The sequence below is a fragment of the Tasmannia lanceolata genome, unplaced genomic scaffold (genome assembly GCF_043159265.1).
Source record: "Tasmannia lanceolata isolate RefF3 unplaced genomic scaffold, GAP_Taslan_0.1 ptg000006l, whole genome shotgun sequence".
In the NCBI taxonomy this organism is placed as follows: Eukaryota; Viridiplantae; Streptophyta; class Magnoliopsida; order Canellales; family Winteraceae; genus Tasmannia; species Tasmannia lanceolata.
The window spans coordinates 21060967-21085385 of NW_027518683.1; the positions used below are offsets into that span (position 1 = coordinate 21060967).

The 24419-nt window shown below is 38.0% G+C and overlaps 1 protein-coding gene across 1 annotated transcript; it reads right to left on the reverse strand.

The window, feature by feature from the left end:
- Positions 1–20342: 20342 nt before the first annotated feature.
- LOC143878817 (uncharacterized) lies at positions 20343–21313 on the reverse strand. The gene is made up of 2 exons (XM_077381050.1): positions 21089–21313; positions 20343–20783 (listed from the first exon to the last, which is right to left on the reverse strand). Exons 1-2 carry the CDS (start codon positions 21311–21313, stop codon positions 20343–20345), a joined length of 666 nt encoding a protein of 221 aa, XP_077237165.1.
- Between the last annotated feature and the right edge of the window lie 3106 nt (positions 21314–24419).

A 24419-nucleotide genomic window follows, 5' to 3' on the forward strand; every position in this document is an offset into this window, starting at 1 on the left:
AAAACCCAAAAATTTGCTTTGCATTCGGGTCAGTCAAAATGTGTCGTCTGTTCAGCTTTTCCATTCGCGTGTTACACACGCTCTGCCAAAGAGGGGCATCTGTAGACACCCCATTTTGACCGGACCCAAGTTCGCTATGCTTGGGAGAAACCCCATCCGATCATTTCCGCCATGTTTCGCATTTTTCCGTGAGAGGTTGAGAGAGATTATTCATAAGAATCCAAGCGAGGGAGAATTTGGACCCGTTTGGTGGGCCCGCATTGAACATTTGTTTAAAATTCGAATCAACCGAGGGCCCACATTGTGGGGCCCACGTTGTGGGGCCCGCGTTGTGGGGCCCACATTGTGGGGCCTCAGTAGGGCCTCTTGTGAGGCCTCTTATGAAGAACAATAATGATGGATTCTCCACTAAAGAAACATGATGGGCCCTCCACTAAGAACAATAATGATGGATTCTCCACTAAAGAAACATGATGGGCCCTCCACTAAGAACAATAATGATGGATTCTCTACTAAGAAACATGATGGGCCCTCCACTAAGAAGAATGATGATGGATTCTCCACTAAAGAAACATGATGGGCCCTCCACTAAGAAGAATGATGATGGATTCTCCACTAAGAAACATGATGGGCCCTCCACTAAGAAGAATGATGATGGATTCTCCACTAAGAAACATGATGGGCCCTCCACTAAGAAGAATGATGATGGATTCTCCACTAAGAGGGACAACATGATGAGCTCTCCACCAACACATCTCTCTCTCTCTCTTTCTCTCCCTATATATATCTTCCTTCCCATCCATAAAAGAGAGGAGAAAAAAAGGAGATTTACCTTCCATTATCTCTTTCTCTTCCATTATCTCTTCCAATCACTCCCTCAAATCCCTTTCCCTATATTCTTCTTCCATTATCTCTCCCAATCACCTCCCAATCCTTCCCTCTAAGAGAAAGCGAAAGACGGCGGATCGGATCGGCGGCGGCAAGATCTTCACCACAGGTAGGTGCATTTTTCTCAAAATATTTCTGTATTTTTCCGAATTTTTCTGATTTTTTCCGCAAATTGTGTTTTAAAAATAGAAAACTCTTCAAAAAAAAACATCTTTTGACGAAGAAAAATTAAATTATATACCAAACAGATTCCAAATTTAATGCAATTTCGTGGGAAATTAATATGGTACTGATTCATTTTACCATGAATTTTTAAGGATTTTTGGAGTTTATTTGGTATATTATTTAATGCTTTCTTTGAAAATTATCAGATTTTGTGAGACTTGTTACTGACATCAAATCACCCTTAAAATTCTTAAAATTTTTACAGTAGTCTTATCTTCCATATTTCTTGTTACTGTAAACTTTTCGAGTGATTTGGATCTGTTTTCATATGGGATGTAGTGTTAATTCTTAATCTGGTCTGAAAATTGTAAAATCCGAAATCGGTAGTAAATAGTCTTTATAATTTATGAAATTCTCACCGCATGCTCATTTTATTGATATCTTATTTCTGTAGAAATTTCATAGAATTTATATGTCTATTTCTTGTAGTTTCTGTGTTAATTTGGCAATCTGGTCATTTAATTGTTAAATCAAGATTAAATATGAATTTAATGTAAAAATCTGCAAAACTCATCTATTAAGCTACATACATTCCCATCTTGCTGCTGTAGAAATTTCAACTCATTTCGAATTCGTTTGCAATAATTTCACTTGTAAAATCATTCATATGCTTAAAATTGATACAATCCATTGAAAATTCGAAATTAATTACTACCAAGTGATTTTCAACATTCGAAATTCGAAATTAAAATTGATAAAATCCATTGATAAAATCACATTTACTCAAACTTAATCTAACAAAACCTGAAGGCATCATAGATTGCGCGAACTTATTGCACACACTTACATCACTTGCATCTAAACCCCTGCATCTCACATGCACACACGTCCTATTTTAGGAACCCGGAGTGTTATCTAGCATGGTTGACTGGGATTTCATCACCTGGTGCCTCTGTGCTAGAGAAGCATTCCACCCTTAGCCTAGTACCTTTATGGTACGTAAACGGATCTCTTGTTCACGTACTGATACGCCGGACACTGGTACAGTATATCGAACATGGATTCGCGCTAAGGGAACTCTTGGCCTTACCCCTAGATTAACCCACACATGCATGTAGTATACGAACACATGTGCATCACGTGTGTGAGCCTAGTTTAGGATATCCTACCCATTTGTGTCTAGATTAGGCCGTAGTCCATCTTCCAATGGCTACGATCGGTCCTAGGTACACAAACAAAGTCATGAGTCGAGATCCTTTCTCCACTCGCTAGATTATGGTTAGGGTTGATGCCTTCAGGTAACACTGATAAAATGTGCGAAGATTAAAAACCTTTTCCTTTGGGGTTAGGATGTAAATCCCATTCATTTCCAAAGATCTCATAGGATTAGTCATTCATGATCCATCCGTTGAAAGCAATCTTATGCTATCTCATCTCATCTTGATCACAGATTTTCAATCTTATATTATCTGATTTGACTCGTGTTTTCATCTCTTTTAGAGAGTCTTTGACTCATTTATCCTTTAGTTGGTGTTAGTGGAGTCTTTGACTCGTGTTTCTTTTCCTTTAGAGAGTCTTTGACTCATATATCCTTTAGTTGGTGTTAGTAGAGTCTTTGACTCGTGTTTTCATCTCTTTTAGAGAGTCTTTGACTCATTTATCCTTTAGTTGGTGTTAGTAGAGTCTTTGACTCATGTTTCTTTTCCTTTAGAGAGTCTTTGACTCATTTAGCCTTTAGTTGGTGTTAGTAGAGTCTTTGACTGTGTTTCTTTTCCTTTAGAGAGTCTTTGACTCATATATCCTTTAGTTGGTGTTAGTGGAGTCTTTGACTCGTATTTTCATCTCTTTTAGAGAGTCTTTGACTCATTTATCCTTTAGTTGGTGTTAGTGGAGTCTTTGACTCGTGTTTCTTTTCCTTTAGAGAGTCTTTGACTCATATATCCTTTAGTTGGTGTTAGTGGAGTCTTTGACTCGTATTTTCATCTCTTTTAGAGAGTCTTTGACTCATTTATCCTTTAGTTGGTGTTAGTGGAGTCTTTGACTCGTATTTCTTTTCCTTTAGAGAGTCTTTGACTCATATATCCTTTAGTTGGTGTTAGTGGAGTCTTTGACTCGTATTTTCATCTCTTTTAGAGAGTCTTTGACTCATTTATCCTTTAGTTGGTGTTAGTGGAGTCTTTGACTCGTATTTCTTTTCCTTTAGAGAGTCTTTGACTCATATATCCTTTAGTTGGTGTTAGTGAGTCTTTGACTCGTGTTTTTCATCTCTTTTAGAGAGTCTTTACTCATTAATCCTTTAGTTAATGTTAGTGGAGTCTTTGACTCGTGTTTCTTTTCCTTTAGAGAGTCTTTGACTCATTTATCTTTTAGTTGGTGTCATTGGAGTCTTTGACTCGTGTTTCCGTTTTTAGAGAGTCTTTGACTCATCTGTTTCATTTGCAGTATTATTAGAGAGTCTTTGACTTCGTTATCTCATTTCAGTGTTATCAGTTGCTCTTATTAGAGAGTCTTTGACTCGTTTATCCTTTAGTCTCTTTTATTAGAGAGTCTTTGACTCATTTATTCTCCAGTTACTGTCATTAGAGAGTCTTTGACTCATTTGCTCTTATAATAGTATTATTAGAGCATAGTTGATTTGCCGTAAGTGTTTGATAGGTAGAGAGTTCGTTCCGAACTACGTTGGCTTGATCCTCTTCCACGAGGTACGTAGTGCAGCTTGGGATCCACATCCCAAGTCCAGCCAAACTTTTAAAAATAAACATTTCAAACCTTTAAAAATAAAAATTTTAAATCTTTCAAAGTTACAAAAATATTCAAACCATTTTCAAAAAGATCTTCCTCTAGAGTTAGGAGTATGTCCTAGCTGTTTAGGTTGTGTTCTAGAGTTAGGAGTTTGTCTTGATTTGTATTGATATGGTATGTCCTGTCGTGTGAGTGTCCCTAGAGTTAGGAGGCCTCGAGTCGATCGGTTAGACATTTAGTCGAACCGATGGCTAGACTAGGCATATAGTCATCCCGTGGTTTTCATTAGGTTGCACGGCCTAGTTACACATAGGATTGTAGGAACCACCTGCATTAGCTTAAGGCTAATCAATCTGCATTTAGTTAGGGCATATAGGATGTCCTAAAATCCACCATTCATTGGAATTTAAATAATAGTTCAAGAAGCTTTAATAACTAGTCCGGTCTTTTAGATCGAGTCTAGGATAGAGGTCTAGGTGTCTTAGGCATCATAATTTTGAATAGGGCATCGAACTACGTGGGCTCCGATTCTTCCCGAGGCCGGGATACGTAGTGCAGCTAGGATGGATGGCCATTCTGGTCCGAGTCCAGTCTTGCATTAGAGTTAGACATGTCACCCATAACCTAGCTTTGCTTAGGTGACACATTTTCATTTTATGTGTTTATTTCTTCATTCTCAGGAAATGCATGCTTAGGTAGACGATTCCTGAGGATTGTTCCCATTTCATATGATTTTTACCCAAACTTCTTTGGAGTTAATGAAAATGGCATAAGAGACCAAGTGCTTGCACTCGGGCGAATTGGGGGTGCTCTCAGACCTTCCCCATTCGTAACCAGGCACGAACCCATATATATTTCTGGTTATCCATTGCACAGAGGATTTGATTTTAGGGTTCCATGGCCTATCCATGGATGGCGACTCTGAGTTCTTTTTAGGTACATCTCGGTTTCGAGCCCTGGCTCCTGATCAGGATGTATCTCATTCGTTTTGTATCGCCACTCGTGCTATGCTGTGAGGGTGGCATCCGTTTCGAGAGTTCCTTGGCAGAGCTCTCCTTCACATTGTGGAGATCTTAGAGGATTGCTGTGGGGACCTCGCGTCCCTCGCCGCACTCGAATCCTCAGGATCGGGGTCCACACAACCCAAACAAAGTTGAATGCCCTTGAGAGGCCCAAGCCTTTGTCTCAACATTCCCTCTTATATGGATGTAGAGATTTCTCCCACTTTCCAATGTAGGACTATGTTTCACAAGTAAAAAGAGAGCACATTTCAGAAGGTTCAAACTTTTGGTGGGAAAAGTACACAAGAGAAAATCTATTTGAAAATTTGAAATTTGGGTGGAAATTTCAAAAGCAGAAGGAATCTTCTTAAAAGGCAAGAAGGGACTTATTTTTATTATTAAAATACTAACAAACCCCCACTTATTTTAATAGAAAAAGGAATAATAAAACTTCATTTAAAAAAAAGGAAATAATAAAACTTGATGCTAGGCAATCAGCAAATTACCACGTATAATAAAGGTGACTATGTCTTGAACCTTTACTTAGTGCTAATGCATTCTAACTGTAAGGAATTGATAGTGACTATGTCATGAACTACAACCCTTGGGTACAGAAAAACGTACACTACACACATGATACTAAAGTATTCAATTGGTTCCAAAAAGCTCCCACATTACGGCCATGTGCTACATTCTAGTATCCATTTAAGCATAAGAGAATAAGCCCTCATTCTCTTTAGAAGCGGCCAAGTTCCGCGCTGACATGTATGTGAGTCTATCAAGGATGCTCCTGTAGCTTAGGCATCCCACTCATATGAACTATAGATCTCATTAAGAGTAATCACTCAACCTTACAAATGCTTCAGAATATCATGCTTAAGTTACACCATAGGGATGGACATTGAGTTAAACTCGAAATCAACATGATCATCCACTAGTTACACTATAACTCATTTTTCCCATTGAAAACCTAGTTCTTGGGATCCCCAGTCCCTAGGTTGAGTATCCATCATAGATAACTACTTATAAATGGGCTTTAATCCCACACCCCTCGATGTATTGCAAATTTTCTCCTTTGACAAAGCCTTAGTTAAGGGATATGCCAAATTGTCACAAGATCTCACAAAGTCAATGGTGATGGATCCATTAGAGATCAACTCTCTCACAGTAGTATCTGTCGTGACTTTCCATATAGTATTTGTTATGTACTCTTCCAATAGCAGTTGTGCTGTCACAGTGAATCAAAACAACAGGAACAGGTCTTTCCCAGATGGGTATACCTAATAAAAAGTTTCTTAACCAACTAGCTTCATGTTAGTGCAATCAGCTCAGATTCCATGATTGATTGTGCAATTATAGTCTATTTCTTGGATCTCTAAGAAAATGCACCACTATCAATCGTAAATACATAACCAGTGGTAGCCTTGAAATCTTCTAACAAAGTATTTCAATTGGCATCACTGAAACCCTCTAAGACAACGAAAAATCTTTGGTAGTGTATCCCATTATTAATAGTTCGTTTATAGTATCTCATGACTCATGATATAGCATTCCAATATTCTATATTAGGATTACTAGTATATCTACATAATATACCTATAGCGTATGGTATATCAGGTCTAGTATAATCTGTAGCATACCCTAAACTACCAATAGTACTAGCATAGTCATTTTTATTAACACTATCACCTTCATTAGAATATAGTCTAATACTAGGATCAAAAGGAGTACATACATGATTACAATCAAAGTACTTATATTTTTTAAGTATCTTTTCTATATAATGGGATTGGTCTAAAGATATACCAGATTTTGTTCTTTTAATTTCAATTCCTAAAATTACATTTGCTTCTCCTAGATTTTCATATCAAAATTTTGCATTAATAAACTTTTGGTTTCTTTAATTACTTTTAAGTTTGAACAAAAAACTAAAAGATCATCCACATATAAGCAAATAATAATACAATAGGAATTATCATACTGATAATATATTCATTTGTCACTTTCATTAATTCTAAAACCATTTAATATAATGACATTATCAAATTTCTCATGGCACTGTTTAGGTGCTTATTTTAGATCATACAGTGACTTTATCAACTTACATACTTTATTTTTTTTACCTATAGTTATGAAATCACTCGGTTGGTCCATATATATCTCTTCTTCTAGACTACCATTTAAAAATGCAGTTTTTATATCCATTTGATGAATTATTAAGTTATGGATTGCCGCTACTGCAATCAAAACTCTAATGGATGTAATCCTGGTGACTAGTGGGTGTGTATCAAAGAAGTATATATTTTCTTTCTGTCCAAGACCTTTAGCAACAAGCCTAGCTTTAGACTTGTCGATAGTTCCATTTGATTTCAATTTTCTTCTAATAACCCATTTATATCCTATGATCTTAAAATTTTGAGGTAAATCAACTCATTTCCAAGTTTGGTTTGACATCAAAGAGTCAATCTCGTCATTGGTGGCTTCTCAGCAAAAGTAAGTTCCTCTAAGGAAGAAGGACCTCCCTCTAGGCTAAAGTCATAGAAATCCGACCCAAAATCTTTTGTTATTCTAGGTTGCCTAGGTTCAAATTCAACTTCTGTGTTGGTCTCTAATCTAGGCTTGGTACCCCCACTATTTTAAATAGATTCGGTACCCACACTATGTCTAGACTTAATTGGAAACTTGTCTTCAAAAAATTCAACATCTACTGATTCTACTATTACATTGTTATTAAGGTCTAAAAATCTATGTAAGTCTTACTTGTGAGTGAGTACTCCATAAAGGCACACTCTAGGGCTCTAATTCCTAGTTTGGGTCTCTTAATATCAGGAAGTCTTACATAAGCTATACATCTCCAAATCCTAAAGTAACTCACATTGGGTTTCCTACTTTTCCATAGTTCAAAAGGTGAGACTTTAGTTTTATAATTAGGAATTCTATTAAGAACATAGTAGGAAGTTAGAATTGCTTCTCCCCATAAGTTAGAGGGGGCTCCTGAACTTAGGAGTATAGCATTCGTAAGTTCCACTAACATTCTATTTTTCCTTTCTGCAACCTCGTTTGAGCCGGGGGAGTAAGGAGCAGTTGTTTCATGTATAATTCCTAAAGACTTAAAAAATTTAGTGAATTCTGTTGACTCGTATTCACCTCATCTATCACTTCTAAGTCTCTCAATCTTACTGTTGAATTGGTTATCAACCTCTAATAAGTATTCCTTAAATATCTTCAATGCTTCACTATTTTGTTTAATTAAATAGATAATTGTATACTTAGATAAATCATCTATAAAAGTTATAATGTATCTTTTACCACTACGGGTTAAGCTACCATCTAACTCACAAATGTCACTATGAACTAACTATAAAGTTCTAAATTCCTTTTAATGCTTTTGAAAGGTTTTTTAGAAATTTTAGCCCTACTACATATTTCATATTTTTTAAAGTCTTCTAAGACTACTTTAGAAATCATACCTAATACACTCATGTTATGCATATATTTTCTATTTATATGACACAACTTAGCACGCCATGAATTAACACAAAAAAACATGTAGACAGAAGAATCACTTTCCTTTATTATTTCAACATTCAGTTTGAACATTCCATTACATGCATATCCTTTTCCAACAACGGATCCAAATTTGGTTACAACATATTGCTCAGACTCTATGGTTTGTTTAAAACTAGCATTGTTAAGAAGAAAACTAGAAACTAAGTTCTTCCTCATGTATGAAGTGTGAAGAACATCCTTCAGCATCACATTCCGCCTAGAAGTGAAGCAAAGTTCAACGCCCCCAACACCGAGTACCTTTGTAGTGTGAGAGTCCCCCAATAGAACATTATTCTCATTGTCTGTAGGTGCATACGTCTTGAATAACTTTCTGTCAAAACATACATGACAGGACGTACCAGTGTCAACTTCAGATCCACTAACTGCATTCACTTCAGTAATCATAGCCACAAGTGGCTCTTCGGATACATTGGCTTGAGGGATAGGTGCATTCTTCTTTCGTGGACAGATCTGTGCTATATGACCTTTGAAACCACATATATAACACACAACTTTGGAATAGTCATTCTTTTGAGAAGTTTTGTTTTGGTTCTGACATTTAAAGGTACCTCGATTATGGTTTTGTTGCTTTTTCTTCAACTTCTTTTCGGGCTTCAGATTCACTTGTGGTTTCTGGTTTTGATTCTTAACAACAAAAATGTCATTAGTTACATTTTCCATATTCACTTCTTTCTTATCTTGGTTACGGTTTTTTTCTTCAATTCGAAGACAAACAAGAAGACCCTTCATTGATAGTTCCTTCTTCTTTGGGCACAATGAAGGTGTGGATGATTCCATCGTGTCCAATCCTTCTTCTTTGGACAAGGTCAGGTGGATACTCATCGTCAATTGGTGAGTCAATCCTCTTTGGGGGCCGTTGAATCCCTCTAGGTGCAATACAAACTTTTATAGAGTCAATGTAACTTTTGAGTCCCTTTAGGTGCAATGCAAGCTTTTATATAGTCAATGTAACTTTATTTTACTGCAGGATTTCCCACCTCGTGTTTGAGTAAATTTCCAAATGATCTTCTTCTTTGTGCCTTCAAGTCTTCCCCCTTTAATTTCCTTGCAAAACGCTTACCATCCCGACTTTTGAATCTTGAAAATTGCTTTTCCAACCTATGGTACTTTCCTTTTCCTCATTGCAAGACGTTGGATTCAGCATTTATAGATGCAATCAAAGCCAATTCCTTTTTCGTAATAGAAATCGGATTTTCTAGATTTTGTAGCATTCCGTTTTCTCCTTGTAGACGGCTTGGTCCACCATTCATGCTAGCTTCTAAGGCCGTTTTGGAGACCATTCATGCCAGCATCTAAGGACGTTTTGGAGACCAAATTAAACTTTTAGGGCAGTGATAAATTCACCCCCCTCCCCACCCTTAATAGAATAAATCCCCCTTCTACCGGTACAACACTACAACAAACTAGGGGTGCAACTCGGGTCGGGCGTGTCGGGTTTTCCAAAACCCTACCCACCCGAGAATTATCTCAGGTCTAATTTTTTACCGGAAAACCCGAGATTCGTAAACCCGACCCTACCCAAGATAGTTTCTTAGGTCCGGTCAGGTCGGGTTTTCATTTTTTAGCATTGGATAGTGACTAATTTTAAAGATTGTAGAAAAAAAAAAAACAAATCTTCACATCAAAAATCTCTAAATTTATGTCATCAAGTGAATAAATATTGGATGGACACTATATTTTCACATAGCATACATGACCACCTCAATGAAAACAATTGTCTCAATATATTAGAAAATATTTTTCTATGTTTTCCAAGAGATATTTAAGAAAGTCACATTACACCCATATGATCGGGTCGGGTTTCGAGTTTCAGGTTTTTTTCTTTAAACCCAGCCCTACCCAAGATTGAGTCGGGTTTTCCAATTTAAAACCTGACCCTACCCAAGACCCATGATATCTAAACCCGACCCATGTTATTTTTAGGTCGGTTCGATGTGGGTAGGGTAAAACCAGACCCAAGTTGCACCCCTACTACAAACCACGGTTGGTGGTCCCAACAATTAATTTGTATAGATCTTTGAGCAAGGTAGGCCCCACAATGTTTTTCAAAATGAACTGTACGGCCTACACCATAGGACGATCTAAACTGTCCATTTGATGGGTCACATCGTAAATAGGTTGTGTCCCAAAAAATCATTTCCGTAGATGATCATAGCCCTATGATCTAAAGAGAAATGGCATATTATGGAAACCTCTATTGATTGAAGGGTTGCCATCATTCTATGGAAATGATTTTGGGGGCACAACCTATTTACATTGTGCCACTTACTCCCTCAAATTTGGCAAACACACATTAAAATAAGGGAAAGCTACTAGAAACTCACTAAGTAAAAACCTATCTAACCTATCTACTAGAATCCCCTCAAAATTTTCTTAATTACCAATAGGGCCATAAACCGCTTTTAATTTTGTATTTTATCCATTTTGCCCTCTATTATATTATCTTTACAAATCCCTAAAATCTCTCTCTCTCTCTCTCTCTCTCTCTCCCCCCAAAATCTCTCCCTCCATTAATAAAGTAACATTAATCCATTAATAAAGTAACATTAATCGTTTGAACTCTCTCTTAATCGTACGAATCCTCATTTTTTGGTAACTCTCTCTCTCTCTCTCACCATATGAATATCCTCTTATTTGGTATCTCTCTCTCAATTAAATGGGAGATTTTATACGTTGTAAGCTCTTTTGTCCATTATTTTTCAAAAAAAAATATTGTAAGGCGTAGATCCAAACCGTCTATTTGATGGACCACAACATAAATACGCTGTGTCTCAAACAACACTTCCATAGGATGATGTGTCTCAAACAACACTTCCATAGGATGATGCCAACACACCGATCTATAGAGATTTCCATAATATGCAGTTCCTCTATAGATCGGAGGGCGAGGATCATCCTATGGAAATGATTTTCAATTAAAAGAGAGAGTGAGTTAGAGATGCCAAAAAAAAGATTAGAATCGAATAGGATAGAGAGAGTCAGTTTCATTAATGTTGTTTTTATGGATGAAGAGAGATTTTAGGTATCTATAACTATGGTAACATTAACTCAACTCTACTAAGGTAACATTAGAAAGGGTAAAATTGGTAAAAGAAAAAATTAAAGCTATTTATGGCACAAGACATTACTATTGGTAATTAATAAAATTTTAAGGGGACTCTTGTAGATACTTTCCTGTAGTTATCCCTCAAAAAAATGAAATTAAAAATCATAGAATTTGGCAAGCGACATAAAAAAAATGCAATTCTCTATTTCTTTGAGAAATCTTAGAAATTGGAGATAATCTACCCCTAACTCTCATGATATCAATTATAATTGCAGAGAGAATTACTGAAAGAAAAAGAGAATTGAAGGAGAAGATGGGTAGAATATGGATATTATGAAATTCATACCAATTTAGCTATCCCTAACATTAATTCTAATTAAATTAAGTCACGGTGGGCCATGAGATTTAGTGTTTGCAAGACGCTGATTTTCATAGCTTCTTCCTCTACTTACTAGTTATTTAAGCAAAAATTAACAGAATTTGAACAAAGTAAAAGAGAGGACACCTGTCGGTCGTTGGTCTTCGTGCTTCCGTGGGTTTCCTGCTCACCATCTCAGTATGTCTAAGAATCTAATCAGAAAAAGGTCGGAACTTCTAGTTTTGATCCTAGGTTCTCTCTCGATTTTTCCAGCTAAAGTTCCGGTCGGAAAATGCTCCTTCTTAAGGTAGATCATCACCATGTCGCCCTATTGAAACACCTTAAGGGTGTGTTTGGCGTACCGTTTGAAATAGCATTTAAAACGCCGTTTTGCAAAATGGCGTTTTGGTTCAAAACACCGTTTTGCCAAACGGCATTTTCGTGTTTGGTTGGTGTGGACCCCGATCCGGAGAGGACGAGTGCGGCGAGGGACGCGAGGTCCCCACAGCAATCCTCTAAGATCTCCACAATGTGAAGGAGAGCTCTGCCAAGGAACTCTCAAAACGGATGCCACCCTCATTGCATAGCACGAGTGGCGATATAAAAAGAAAGGGATATGTCTTGATTCGGAACCGAGGTTCGAAACCGAGACATACCCAAAATAAACTCAGAGTCGCCATCCATGGATAGGCCATGGAACCCTAAAATCAAATCCTCTGTGCAATGGATAACCAGAAATATATATGGGTTCGTGCCTGGTTACGAATGGGGAAGGTCTGAGAGCACCCCCAATTCGCCCGAGTGCAAGCACTTGGTCTCTTATGCCATTTTCATTAATTCCAAAGAAGTTTGAGTAAAAATCATGTGAAATGGGAACAATCCTCAGGAATCGTCTACCTAAGCATGCATTTCCTGAGAATGGAGAAATAAACACGTAAAATGAAATGAAAAATGTGTCACCTAAGCAAAGCTAGGTTATGAGTGACATGCCTAATGGGTGTCTAAGTTTCTGGTGGACACGCACATGCAAGCTACAACCAAAGGTATAGTATCAGTACAAGAAAGTAAGAAAACATATCAAAACATGAGACACAAATCTATGCTATGTATGACGGGACAAGACAAGTCCTAACTCTAATGCAGGACTGGACTCGGACCAGAATGGCCATCCATCCTAGCTGCGCTACGTATCCCGGCCTCGGGAAGAATCGGAGCCCACGTAGTTCGATGCCCTATTCTAAATTATGATGCCTAAGACATCTAGCCCTCTATCCTAGACTCGATCTAAAAGACCGAACCAGTTATTAAAGCTTCTTGTATGATTATTAAAATTCCAGTGAATTGTGGATTTTAGGACACCCTATATGCCCTAACTAATGCAAGTTGATTAGCCTTAGGCTAATGCAGGTGGTTCCTACAATCCTATGTGTAACTAGGCTGTGCAACCTAATGAAAACCACGGGCTGACTATATGCCTAGTCTAGCCATCGGTTCGACTAAATGTCTAACCGATCGACTCGAGGCCTCCTAACTCTAGGGACACTCACACGACAGGACATACCATACAAATCAAGACAAACTCCTAACTCTAGAACACAACCTAAACAGCTAGGACATACTCCTAACTCTAGAGGAAGATCTTTTTGAAAATGGTTTGAATATTTTTGTAACTTTGAAAGATTTAAAATTTTTATTTTTAAAGGTTTGGCTGGACTTGGGATGTGGATCCCAAGCTGCACTACGTACCTCGTGAAGAGGATCAAGCCAACGTAGTTCGAAACGAACTCTCTACCTATCAAACACTTACGGCAAATCAACTATGCTCTAATAATACTATTATAAGAGCAAATGAGTCAAAGACTCTCTAATGACAGTAACTGGAGAATAAATGAGTCAAAGACTCTCTAATAAAAGCGACTAAAGGATAAACGAGTCAAAGACTCTCTAATAAGAGCAACTGATAACACTGAAATGAGATAACGAAGTCAAAGATTCTCTAATAATACTGCAAATAAAACAGATGAGTCAAAGACTCTCTAAAAACGGAAACACGAGTCAAAGACTCCAATGACACCAACTAAAAGATAAATGAGTCAAAGACTCTCTAAAGGAAAAGAAACACGAGTCAAAGACTCCACTAACATTAACTAAAGGATTAATGAGTAAAGACTCTCTAAAAGAGATGAAAAACACGAGTCAAAGACTCCACTAACACCAACTAAAGGATATATGAGTCAAATACTCTCTAAAGGAAAAGAAATACGAGTCAAAGACTCCACTAACACCAACTAAAGGATAAATGAGTCAAAGACTCTCTAAAAGAGATGAAAATACGAGTCAAAGACTCCACTAACACCAACTAAAGGATATATGAGTCAAAGACTCTCTAAAGGAAAAGAAATACGAGTCAAAGACTCCACTAACACCAACTAAAGGATAAATGAGTCAAAGACTCTCTAAAAGAGATGAAAATACGAGTCAAAGACTCCACTAACACCAACTAAAGGATATATGAGTCAAAGACTCTCTAAAGGAAAAGAAACACGAGTCAAAGACTCTACTAACACCAACTAAAGGCTAAATGAGTCAAAGACTCTCTAAAGGAAAAGAAACATGAGTCAAAGACTCTACTAACACCAACTAAAGGATAAATGAGTCAAAGACTCTCTAAAAGAGATGAAAACACGAGTCAAAGACTCTACTAACACCAACTAAAGGATATATGAGTCAAAGACTCTCTAAAGGAAAAGAAACACGAGTCAAAGACTCCACTAACACCAACTAAAGGATAAATGAGTCAAAGACTCTCTAAAGGAAATGAAAACACGAGTCAAATCAGATAATATAAGATTGAAAATCTGTGATCAAGATGAAATGAGATAGCATAAGATTGCTTTCAACGGATGGATCATGAATGACTAATCCTATAAGATCTTTGGAAATGAATGGGATTTACATCCTAACCCCAAAGGAAAAGTTTTTTAATCTTCGCACATTTTATCAGTGTTACCTGAAGGCATCAACCCTAACCATAATCTAGCGGAGTGGAGAGAGGATCTCGACTCATGACTTTGTTTGTGTACCTAGGACCGATCGTAGCCATTGGAAGATGGACTACGGCCTAATCTAGACACAAATGGGTAGGATATCCTAAACTAGGCTCACACACGTGATGCACATGTGTTCGTATACTACATGCATGTGTGGGTTAATCTAGGGGTAAGGCCAAGAGTTCCCTTAGCGCGAATCCATGTTCGATATACTGTACCAGTGTCCGGCGTATCAGTACGTGAACAAGAGATCCGTTTACGTACCATAAAGGTACTAGGCTAAGGGTGGAATGCTTCTCTAGCACAGAGGCACCAGGTGATGAAATCCCAGTCAACCATGCTAGATAACACTCCGGGTTCCTAAAATAGGACATGTGTGCATGTGAGATGCAGGGGTTTAGATGCAAGTGATGTAAGTGTGTGCAATAAGTTCGCGCAATCTATGATGCCTTCAGGTTTTGTTAGATTAAGTTTGAGTAAATGTGATGAGAAAATAAAACATACAAACTAATCACAGCATCAGGATTTTACAAAGGAAATCAGTGATTCCTAAGGTTTCTATTTTGATAATTTAATGATTGAATATGTGATGGAATATTATGATCTGGAAATTTTTAAAACAATTTGATTTTAATTCAATTTACTCAAGGATTTTAAAAGGTTTCAATTCAGATTGTAGATTTACACATCAACATATAACAAATCTTTTCAGAACAAGATGAAATTTTTACAGTAACTTCTCCTTAATTATATAAGATTATAATAAAAATTTCATAGATTTTAAATGTGGTTTGCTATTAGTTTTTCAATGTTGAAAGTTTCTGTCCAGATTGTGAATTAACACAGTAACGTATAGCAAATCAATTCAAAACAATATGAAATTTCTATAGTATGTGTATTACAATAAGAAAGGATTACTGTAAAAGTTTCATAAATTTTACAAATGATTTACTATTAATTTACGATTTTACAAATATCCATCCAGATTATGAATTAACAAAGAAACACATAGTAAATCAAATCCAAATCAGTTTAAACTTTATGAAAACATGTAATTCCAGTAGTAATTATCAAACAAATATTTTCAGAAGTTTTCATTGCAATTTACTATTTTTATCAGATTTAATACAGCATGCATGATTTTACGTAAAAAATCATAAACAAATATCCAACAGCAACCAAAAATCTTGAAAAATTCACGGGAGATTAGATTAGATTTAATTTGCATCTCATCCAAATTTCACTTTTGAAAACATTATAGAGTTGTTGAAAATTGGTTTTTTCCAAAAATACCCCTAGAGTTAAATGAATTTTTAAACCCTTTAAATCAAATCAAGAATTCATAAAGAAATTCGTACTAATTCAAAATCTTACAATTATGTTATGTTTAAATTTTCATTGATTTTGGATCTATGTTGACATCTTCTTAAATTCAATCTTTAGAATTTTACCCCTTTGAGGGTAAAGTTCAAAAGGTCAAATTACGGTCAAAACGAAGTCAAAATTCTTCGAAATTCCAGATTTCTACACTTCTTAATGTTCAAAACACTCAGAGATTGAAAAAAACATATTTTGAATAACAATAAGAAAAAATAAAAATAAATCACAAATTCAATCCTAGCATGCTTCTAGTTTAAGATATATGAAAGAGGGTTTTGGAATACCAACCTTGCTAGCTCTCCTTGTCTCTAGGGTAAGTAATCCTCGGATATACGCTTTGTCTTACCCTTTCAATTAGCAAAGAAAACCCCCAAAAAAAATGTTGCCGCCGATCCGTTCCGCCGTCTTCACTTTCTCTTAGAGGGAAGGATTGGGAGGTGATTGGGAGAGATAATGGAAGAAGAATATAGGGAAAGGGATTGGAGGGAGTGATTGGAAGAGATAATGGAAGAGAAAAAGATAATGGAAGATAAATCTCTCCTTTTCTCCTCTTTTTTTTATGGATGGGAAGGAAGATATATATAGGGAGAGAAAGAGAGAGAGAGAGATGTGTTGGTGGAGAGCTCATCATGTTGTCCCTCTTAGTGGAGAATCCATCATCATTCTTCTTAGTGGAGGGCCCATCATGTTTCTTAGTGGAGAATCCATCATCATTCTTCTTAGTGGAGGGCCCATCATGTTTCTTAGTGGAGAATCCATCATCATTCTTCTTAGTGGAGGGCCCATCATGTTTCTTAGTGGAGAATCCATCATCATTCTTCTTAGTGGAGGGCCCATCATGTTTCTTAGTGGAGAATCCATCATTATTGTTCTTAGTGGAGGGCCCATCATGTTTCTTTAGTGGAGAATCCATCATTATTGTTCTTCATAAGAGGCCTCACAAGAGGCCCTACTGAGGCCCCACAATGTGGGCCCCACAACGTGGGCCCCACAATGTGGGCCCTCGGTTGATTCGAATTTTAAACAAATGTTCAATGCGGGCCCACCAAACGGGTCCAAATTCTCCCTCGCTTGGATTCTTATGAATAATCTCTCTCAACCTCTCACGGAAAAATGCGAAACATGGCGGAAATGATCGGATGGGGTTTCTCCCAAGCATAGCGAACTTGGGTCCGGTCAAAATGGGGTGTCTACAGTTGGCCAGATCAAAACGGCATTTTAAACGGCAAACAGAGGTATTGTGCGTTTGGTTGCAAATGCCCCAAAACGGAGTTTTAGTGGTAAAATGACCAAAAAGGGCATTGTTTGGTGGGCCTCAATGTAACTCAACTACTCTCTCATTAGGCCCATTATTAAAATGTCATTAGGATCTCATTCAAACACTATTAAAATTAAACATCATTGCCAAAAAAAATGGCTATACCTTTGGGGTTCATCTCCTTCTTCTTCTTAACGGCTGGATTTGTTGGATTTGACGGACGAGTGGAAGCGCTGAGGCAGTAAGGCATGAGAGGGTTTGCAACTTTGGAAAGTAGATGAAGAAAGTAAGAAACTAGGGTTTTTTTAAATTCTTTTGTCTTTAAAAAATCAAAATTAAGAGATCATATAATGATATCAGCAGCCCCTTGTTTTGAATTAAATATTAAAATTTAACAAATTTGTGTCCTCAAGAATGATATTAACACGCCCACTTTTTTGGTATTTGACGTAACGCATAAAATCGCACGCAGATATGTAAAAATGGGTTTTGGTGAGGGCAAACACGTAAAAACCTACAACCCAAAAACTCCGTTCAAGACGGCGTTTTGCAAACAAACCTCCCCCCCTCCGTTTGCAAAACGCCGTTTTGAGGGTTCAAAACGGTGTTTCAAACGGCGTTTCAAACGATGGTTGCGCACCCAAACACTCCCAAACGGCCGTTTCGCCCCAAAACGGTGTTTCAAACGCCAAACGGTGTTTTAAACGGTACGCCAAACACGCACTAAGTTGTATGTGCTTATTTGCGGCTTCGTTGTACTTGGTGTCAGAGTCTTCAAGTTGCTACTTAACATATTCATGAATTCCTTTTATTGCATCAACCAAGTTTTCTGCAAGCTTATTAGCACCAAGAGACTTCACTACATTAGCCAAATCTAATGGGTGCCTTGGCATCCTTTCATATACAATCTCGAAAGGTAGCTTTCCTGTGGACCTGTTCATTGTACTGTTGTAAGCAATTTCATCTTGAGGAAGAGATGATTCCCACTACCTAGGCTTGGTTCTAGAGATAAACCGAATAAGATTTCCCAGAGTCCAGTTCACAACCTTTGTTTGACGATCAATTTGTGGGTGAAAGGTGTTGTTGTACTCTAGAGATGTATTGAACTTCCTCCATAGGGTTTTGTAGAAATGACTAAGGAATTTGGTGCCAAGATGAGAGGTGATGATCTTAGGAACACCATGTAGACAGACAACATCACGAAAGAACAAATGGGCAACATTAGTTGCATCGGCAGGATCTTCTTACAAGAAATGAAGTGCACCATCTTGGAAAACCTATCGACAACCACAAATACATAATCTGCACCCTGTTGAGGCCGTGGAAGACCCAATATGAAATCCATAGACAAATCTTCCCATGGAGATATTGGTACTGGCAAGGGTAATTAAAGGCTTGTGTTCTAAGATTGTCCTTTTCAAACTTGGCAAGTTAGGCATTGCTGGACAAGTCTGCCCACATCCTTCTTGAGTTATGGAGAATAATAGCTTCCTTCCACCATCGATATCTCATATCTTGTCCAAGATGTCCTCCTCAACCACCTCCACGCAAATCTTGGATAATTTTCTATTGCAATGAACATATAGAAATGCAAAATTGATTTCCCTTAAAAAGGAACCCATCATGAACATGGAACTCAGAAGGCATCCCTTTTCGGCATGGATCCCAAATATCCTGAAAATCATCATCTGCAACATATAATTCCTTGAGACACTCAAAACCCTACACTTCATTAGCCATAATGACTAACAAAGATGCTCTCCTGCTCAAGGCATCTCCTACCTTATTTTGTTGGCCAGACTTGTGCTTCATCACACAGGTGAATTCCTGCATAAAAGATACCCATCTTACATTTTTTTTTTTGAAAGGTAACGGTAATTTTATTCCTTGATAGAACAGGGGACACGATGTCCCACAGCGAGTACAAGAGAAAATATAGGGCACGATGGCCCAATTACACGATGTCTACCCCTTCCTTAGCAAGGGTATCAGCACGTGAATTCGCTGATCTTCGCCTATGCTCAATATGAGGCTTGATGACCTGAACGAGGTCGCGAATAGCTTCCAACGTGTGATAGAGTTTCCACGGGCCAGGAGATCGATTTAAAGCCCAGGCTATCGCATTGGCTGAGTCCCCTTCAACCATTAAGAGGCCAAGATTGTTAGCATCATACCATCGAAGGCCAAAAAGGAGTGCTTTTGCCACGGCTTCGTTAGCATCGCATACACCAATGGCGCCCAAGAAAGACATGATGATCCGACAGTCCGAGTCTCTAATAAACCCCCCAATCCCGGCTCTTCCAGGGTTCCCAAGTGAGCTTCCATCGAAGTTTAACTTACGCCAACCATTCGGAGGAGGGATCCATCGGGGGGTTGGGATACAAGCATGCTGTTTTTCCGAGACGACGGTGTTCCAGTTACGGAAAGCAGTCCCTATAGAATACAGGATCCCATTTCTGTAGTTGGTCTAAGAAATGAGGGATATGCGGATCCCCAGGACAGTGTGCTGCCACGACCTTGACTTGCTCTTAAAAAAGCGTCTATTACGCTTGCACCATATATGCCAAATAACCGCCAAGGGAAAAGCTTTCCACATAGCTTGCCCGATGCATCCAGAGAAAGCACCAGCCCGATTGAGAATAATGCTAGAAATGCAATTTGGTAGCACCCATGAGGTTCCAAATGATTTGATAATGGCCATCCATACCCTATGTGGATAACGATAGAGTACAAACAGATGATCCAAAGTCTCCTCTTCTTCGTGGCATAACACACACCAATTGCGCAAGTGAAAGCCCCTTTGCTTCAATCTATCACAAGTATTAATACACCTGTGCCCTACAGTCCATGCGAACGCAGATACTCTCGGGGGAGCATTGGAGCCTCATATTCTTGCATGCTCGGATAACTGCCCGTGGTTTCCGGTAAGTAGGCGGAAGAAGGAGCGTACTGAGAATCCGCCTTGGGAATCAGGGATCCAAATCCAACAGTCGTCAACATTTGGGGACAAGTAGTAAGATGATAGCAGACTCAGCAACGATTCAAATTGGCCTATTTCAGAGTCCTTTAGGTCCCGACGAAGACGGATGTCCCAAAAAATATTTCCGTGGCCAGCGCCACGAACCATATAATTTGCAATACTCGCATTAGGTTCAGTAGCCAACCGGAATATTGCTGGAAATGCATCCATCAGACGAGTATCACCTGACCATAAATCCATCCAGAATCTAACGCTCTCGCCCTTCCCCACTTTAAATCGTATGTTCGAGGTAATAAGGGAATGGGTACTAGTGATTGATCGCCACATGCCGGATCCTCTCCCAGCCTGAGGGAGATTACATTCCCATTCACCCCAACTACAGCCGTATTTGTTGCGAATCAGATTATGCCAAAGAGCTTTCTTCTCAACCCCAAATTTCCAGATCCATTTCCCCAAGAGTGCCTTATTTTGTAGCTTGACATTTCCGATACCTAGCCCCTTTTTCTTTTAGCATTGCATACCTTTTCCCACTTTAGAAGATGTTTGCTTCTTTTAAATTCCTCTCGTCTTTCCCACATGAAGTTCCTTTGGAGTCTTTCGATTCGCATAGCAATAGAAGTAGGGATTTTAAATAGGGACAAGAAGTATACCGGGATATTCGATAAGGCGGCTTTTATCAGAGTGATGCGCCCCCCGAAAGATAAGTATTGTTTCTTCCATGTGGCCAATTTTTGTTCAATGCATTCGACAACCATGTCCCATTGTGCAGTCTTTGGTATGCCGAATCCAAGGGGAAAACCCAGATACTGAATTGGCAAAGAGGATTGTACACATCCCATAACATCGGCATGGTCAATGACAGAACGCGCGCCCATATTTATCCCCAACGCTTTTAGAGAAATTAATTTTGAGCCCCGAAAGGATTTCAAACCACCAGAAAATTCTACGAAGGTTTCTCAGTCGTGCCATACCATCTTCCAGTAGCAGTAGAGTGTCATCCACGAACTGTAAATGAGAGATGGGGGGAGAGTTTGGCCTAGGTTTTAAACTCGAGATCATACCCAAATGTTCTGCCTTTAAAATAAGTAAACTCAAGGTTTCAGCAACAATGATAAAGAGATACGGCGAAAGCAGATCTCCTTGTCTCAGTCTGCGAGAGCTCCGAGAGTATCCAGTCGACGAACCGTTAATTAGTATATAGAAAGTTGCAGATGAAAGATAAGACTACATCCACCTTCTCCAAGTTTCACCAAATCCCATTTTTCATAGAACATAATCAACGAATTGCCAGTCAACGTGGTCATAGGCTTTCTCCAAATCCATCTTCACCACAATCCCACTGTTGCCGCCCTTTTGGTTGAATCCACGACTTCATTTGCGAGAATGGTGCTCGGAACTCCGAGAACTTCGCGACAGCTGAGAAAAGAGCCGTTGGGATTTGAATTAATTTGTGGGTTTTGATATCAACACCCCCAAACGGTCATATTTTGACAAGAGGCTATATATACAACATCAAGAGGATTATTTCCTCTCTCTTGAACATTTGAAAAACTTCCTTAAGCCTTCAAACATACTTGCAACCCATTTGAGCTTAAGAATTTGTTTTTCTCAAACTTGCCTTGCAACTTGCAAATTTTTTGAGTTTGGATTTAGGGCTTTCACTTGCAACCACTATTCAAGAGCAATCAAGGGACTACAAAGTGCATCAAGCTTTCAAGAGAAGCCAAGCTATTCAACTTCTATTTCTTGTAAAGGTGGCTAGAGCATCCTACCTTAATACCCTAAAGAGCATCGCTTAGAACTCGGCGAAGGAGAGTCGGTGTAAAGGTGTAAGGGCATCCTTATTTAATATCCCTTGGAAGTGTAATCGCCTCGGAGCCGGGCATCGTGGAGGTCTCACAATAGTGGAAAACCTTAAGGACGATCTTAAGAAGAGTGGAGTAGGGCTTTGCCCGAACCACTATATATCGGTGTGTTCTTTCTTGTTCTTGCACTTTCATTCTTGTTTTTGGTTTGGCATTTCATTTTGTCTTTAATCTTATTTGCACTAACCAAAATTCTAATCAAGAGAAGAAAAATTAAATTAGGTTTAATTCTTAAATTTTCAAAAGGCATAATTTAGTGTTAAAACCAATTCACCCCCCTCTTGTGTATTTCAATTGGTATCAGAGCCTCGTCTCTACTTTATTTAAAAAAACCCTAACCGGTCTAGAGAAAATATTCTAAAAATGGCAAACTATCCTCAACACCATGAAGGTTACTCAAACACTAGGCCACCCTATTTTGACGGAACCAATTATGGATTTTGGAAAACCAAAATAAAAATCTTTTTAACCCAAGATTACCAAATGTGGAGAGCCATTAATAATGAATATATATTACCCACTAGAAATCTAAACGATTGGACCGAAGCCGAACAACAAGCTTCAAACTACAATGCCAAAGCCATGAATTCTCTAATTTGTGCTTTGTCACCCGGTGAATTCAATAGAGTGGCAAATTTGAATTCGGCTAAGGAAATTTGGGACACCTTAGAAGTCACCCATGAGGGAACCAACCAGGTCAAAGAATCTAAAATGAATCATCTATTTAGGCAATATGAACTCTTTCAAATGACACCCGATGAAACAATTGCCGACATGTACACTAGATTCACTAACCTTGTACATGGACTAAGAGGACGTGGAAAACAATTTTCAAATAGAGATTTAGTAACCAAAATCCTTAGATCCCTACCTCTATCATGGGAATCCAAAACCTCTGCAATCACCGAAGCCAAGGACATGAATACATTGAACCTAGATGAACTAATAGGGTCCTTAATAACCCATGAAATGATTTTCAAAACAAAAGCACCCGAAATTGAAAATAAAATTGAAAAAGGAAAAGGTGTTGCTTTTGCTTGTAATGTAGGTGAAAATGAAGATGCAAAGGAAGACATGGAAGATGAAGTTGCCCTCCTAACAAGAAGAATCAAGTTCTTGCAAAGAAATATGGGAGGCATGAAAAATAGAAGAACCAATCCTCCATTCAAGAAGAAAGAAGAACTCGGTGATAGATCTTCTCAACCCCGATGCTACGGTTGCAAGAAGCTTGGACACATTCGCCCGGATTGTCCACTCAACAATGAGCCTACCTCAAATAATCGCTTCAAGAGAAGAGAAGGCAAGAAAGGAATGACCGCCACATGGGATGAGGAAATTGAAAGTGAAGGCGAACAAAATGATGGAGAAGATTGCTTGTTAGCAAAAAATATTTGCTTCATGGCCTCAACAAACGACAATAAAGAGGTAAATACTTTGAACGATGTCATTGTTTTAAAAGAAGTTCTAGATTCCTTACAAAATGCACATGATGAACTTGAGATTGAATTTGATAAAAATGCATCACTTGAAAATTCTCTTGCTAACATAACAAAAGAATTTGGTTGGTTAAAGAAAGACCATGAATTTTTAGATGATGAAAATGAAAAATATAAAGTTGAAATTCATGATTTAAATGCTACCATCAAAATCTTAAATGAAAATCGACAAGAGATTTTTATTGAAAACAACAAGCTAAAGCATGAAAATAGTAAACTATCTTTTGAATTTGATGAACTAAAGAAACTCTTTGAAAAATTTGAACATAGCTCCCTAAAATTGGATAGGCTTGTTAATATTCAAAGATTGTCACATGATAAAAGTGGACTTGGACATAAATGGAATACTACAATATCCAACTATAAAAACAAACTTGTAAAGGTTTCTTCTAGTAGTACCAAAACTTGTTTTTATTATGGTTTAGAAAGTCATTATAAAGTTGCTTGCATGCATGCTAAACAAGATAAAATCAAATTAAACTCCAAAGTGAAAATAAATGAACATAGCAAGATTAGGAAGATTTGGGTACCTAAGGGATCTCACTTGCCTATTCATATGTAGGTATGCCTTAAAAGCCATAACAAGAAGAACACATGGTACCTTGATAGTGGATGCTCTA

Excerpts from the sequence above, each read along its gene's own strand:
- LOC143878817 (XM_077381050.1), bottom strand. The coding sequence starts at position 21,313 with ATGGGCGCGCGTTCTGTCATTGACCATGCCGATGTTATGGGATGTGTA. Across the intron at positions 20,784-21,088 it reads CCGCCTTATCGAATATCCCG|GCTGGGAGAGGATCCGGCAT; the intron begins GTATACTTCTTG and ends AATCTCCCTCAG.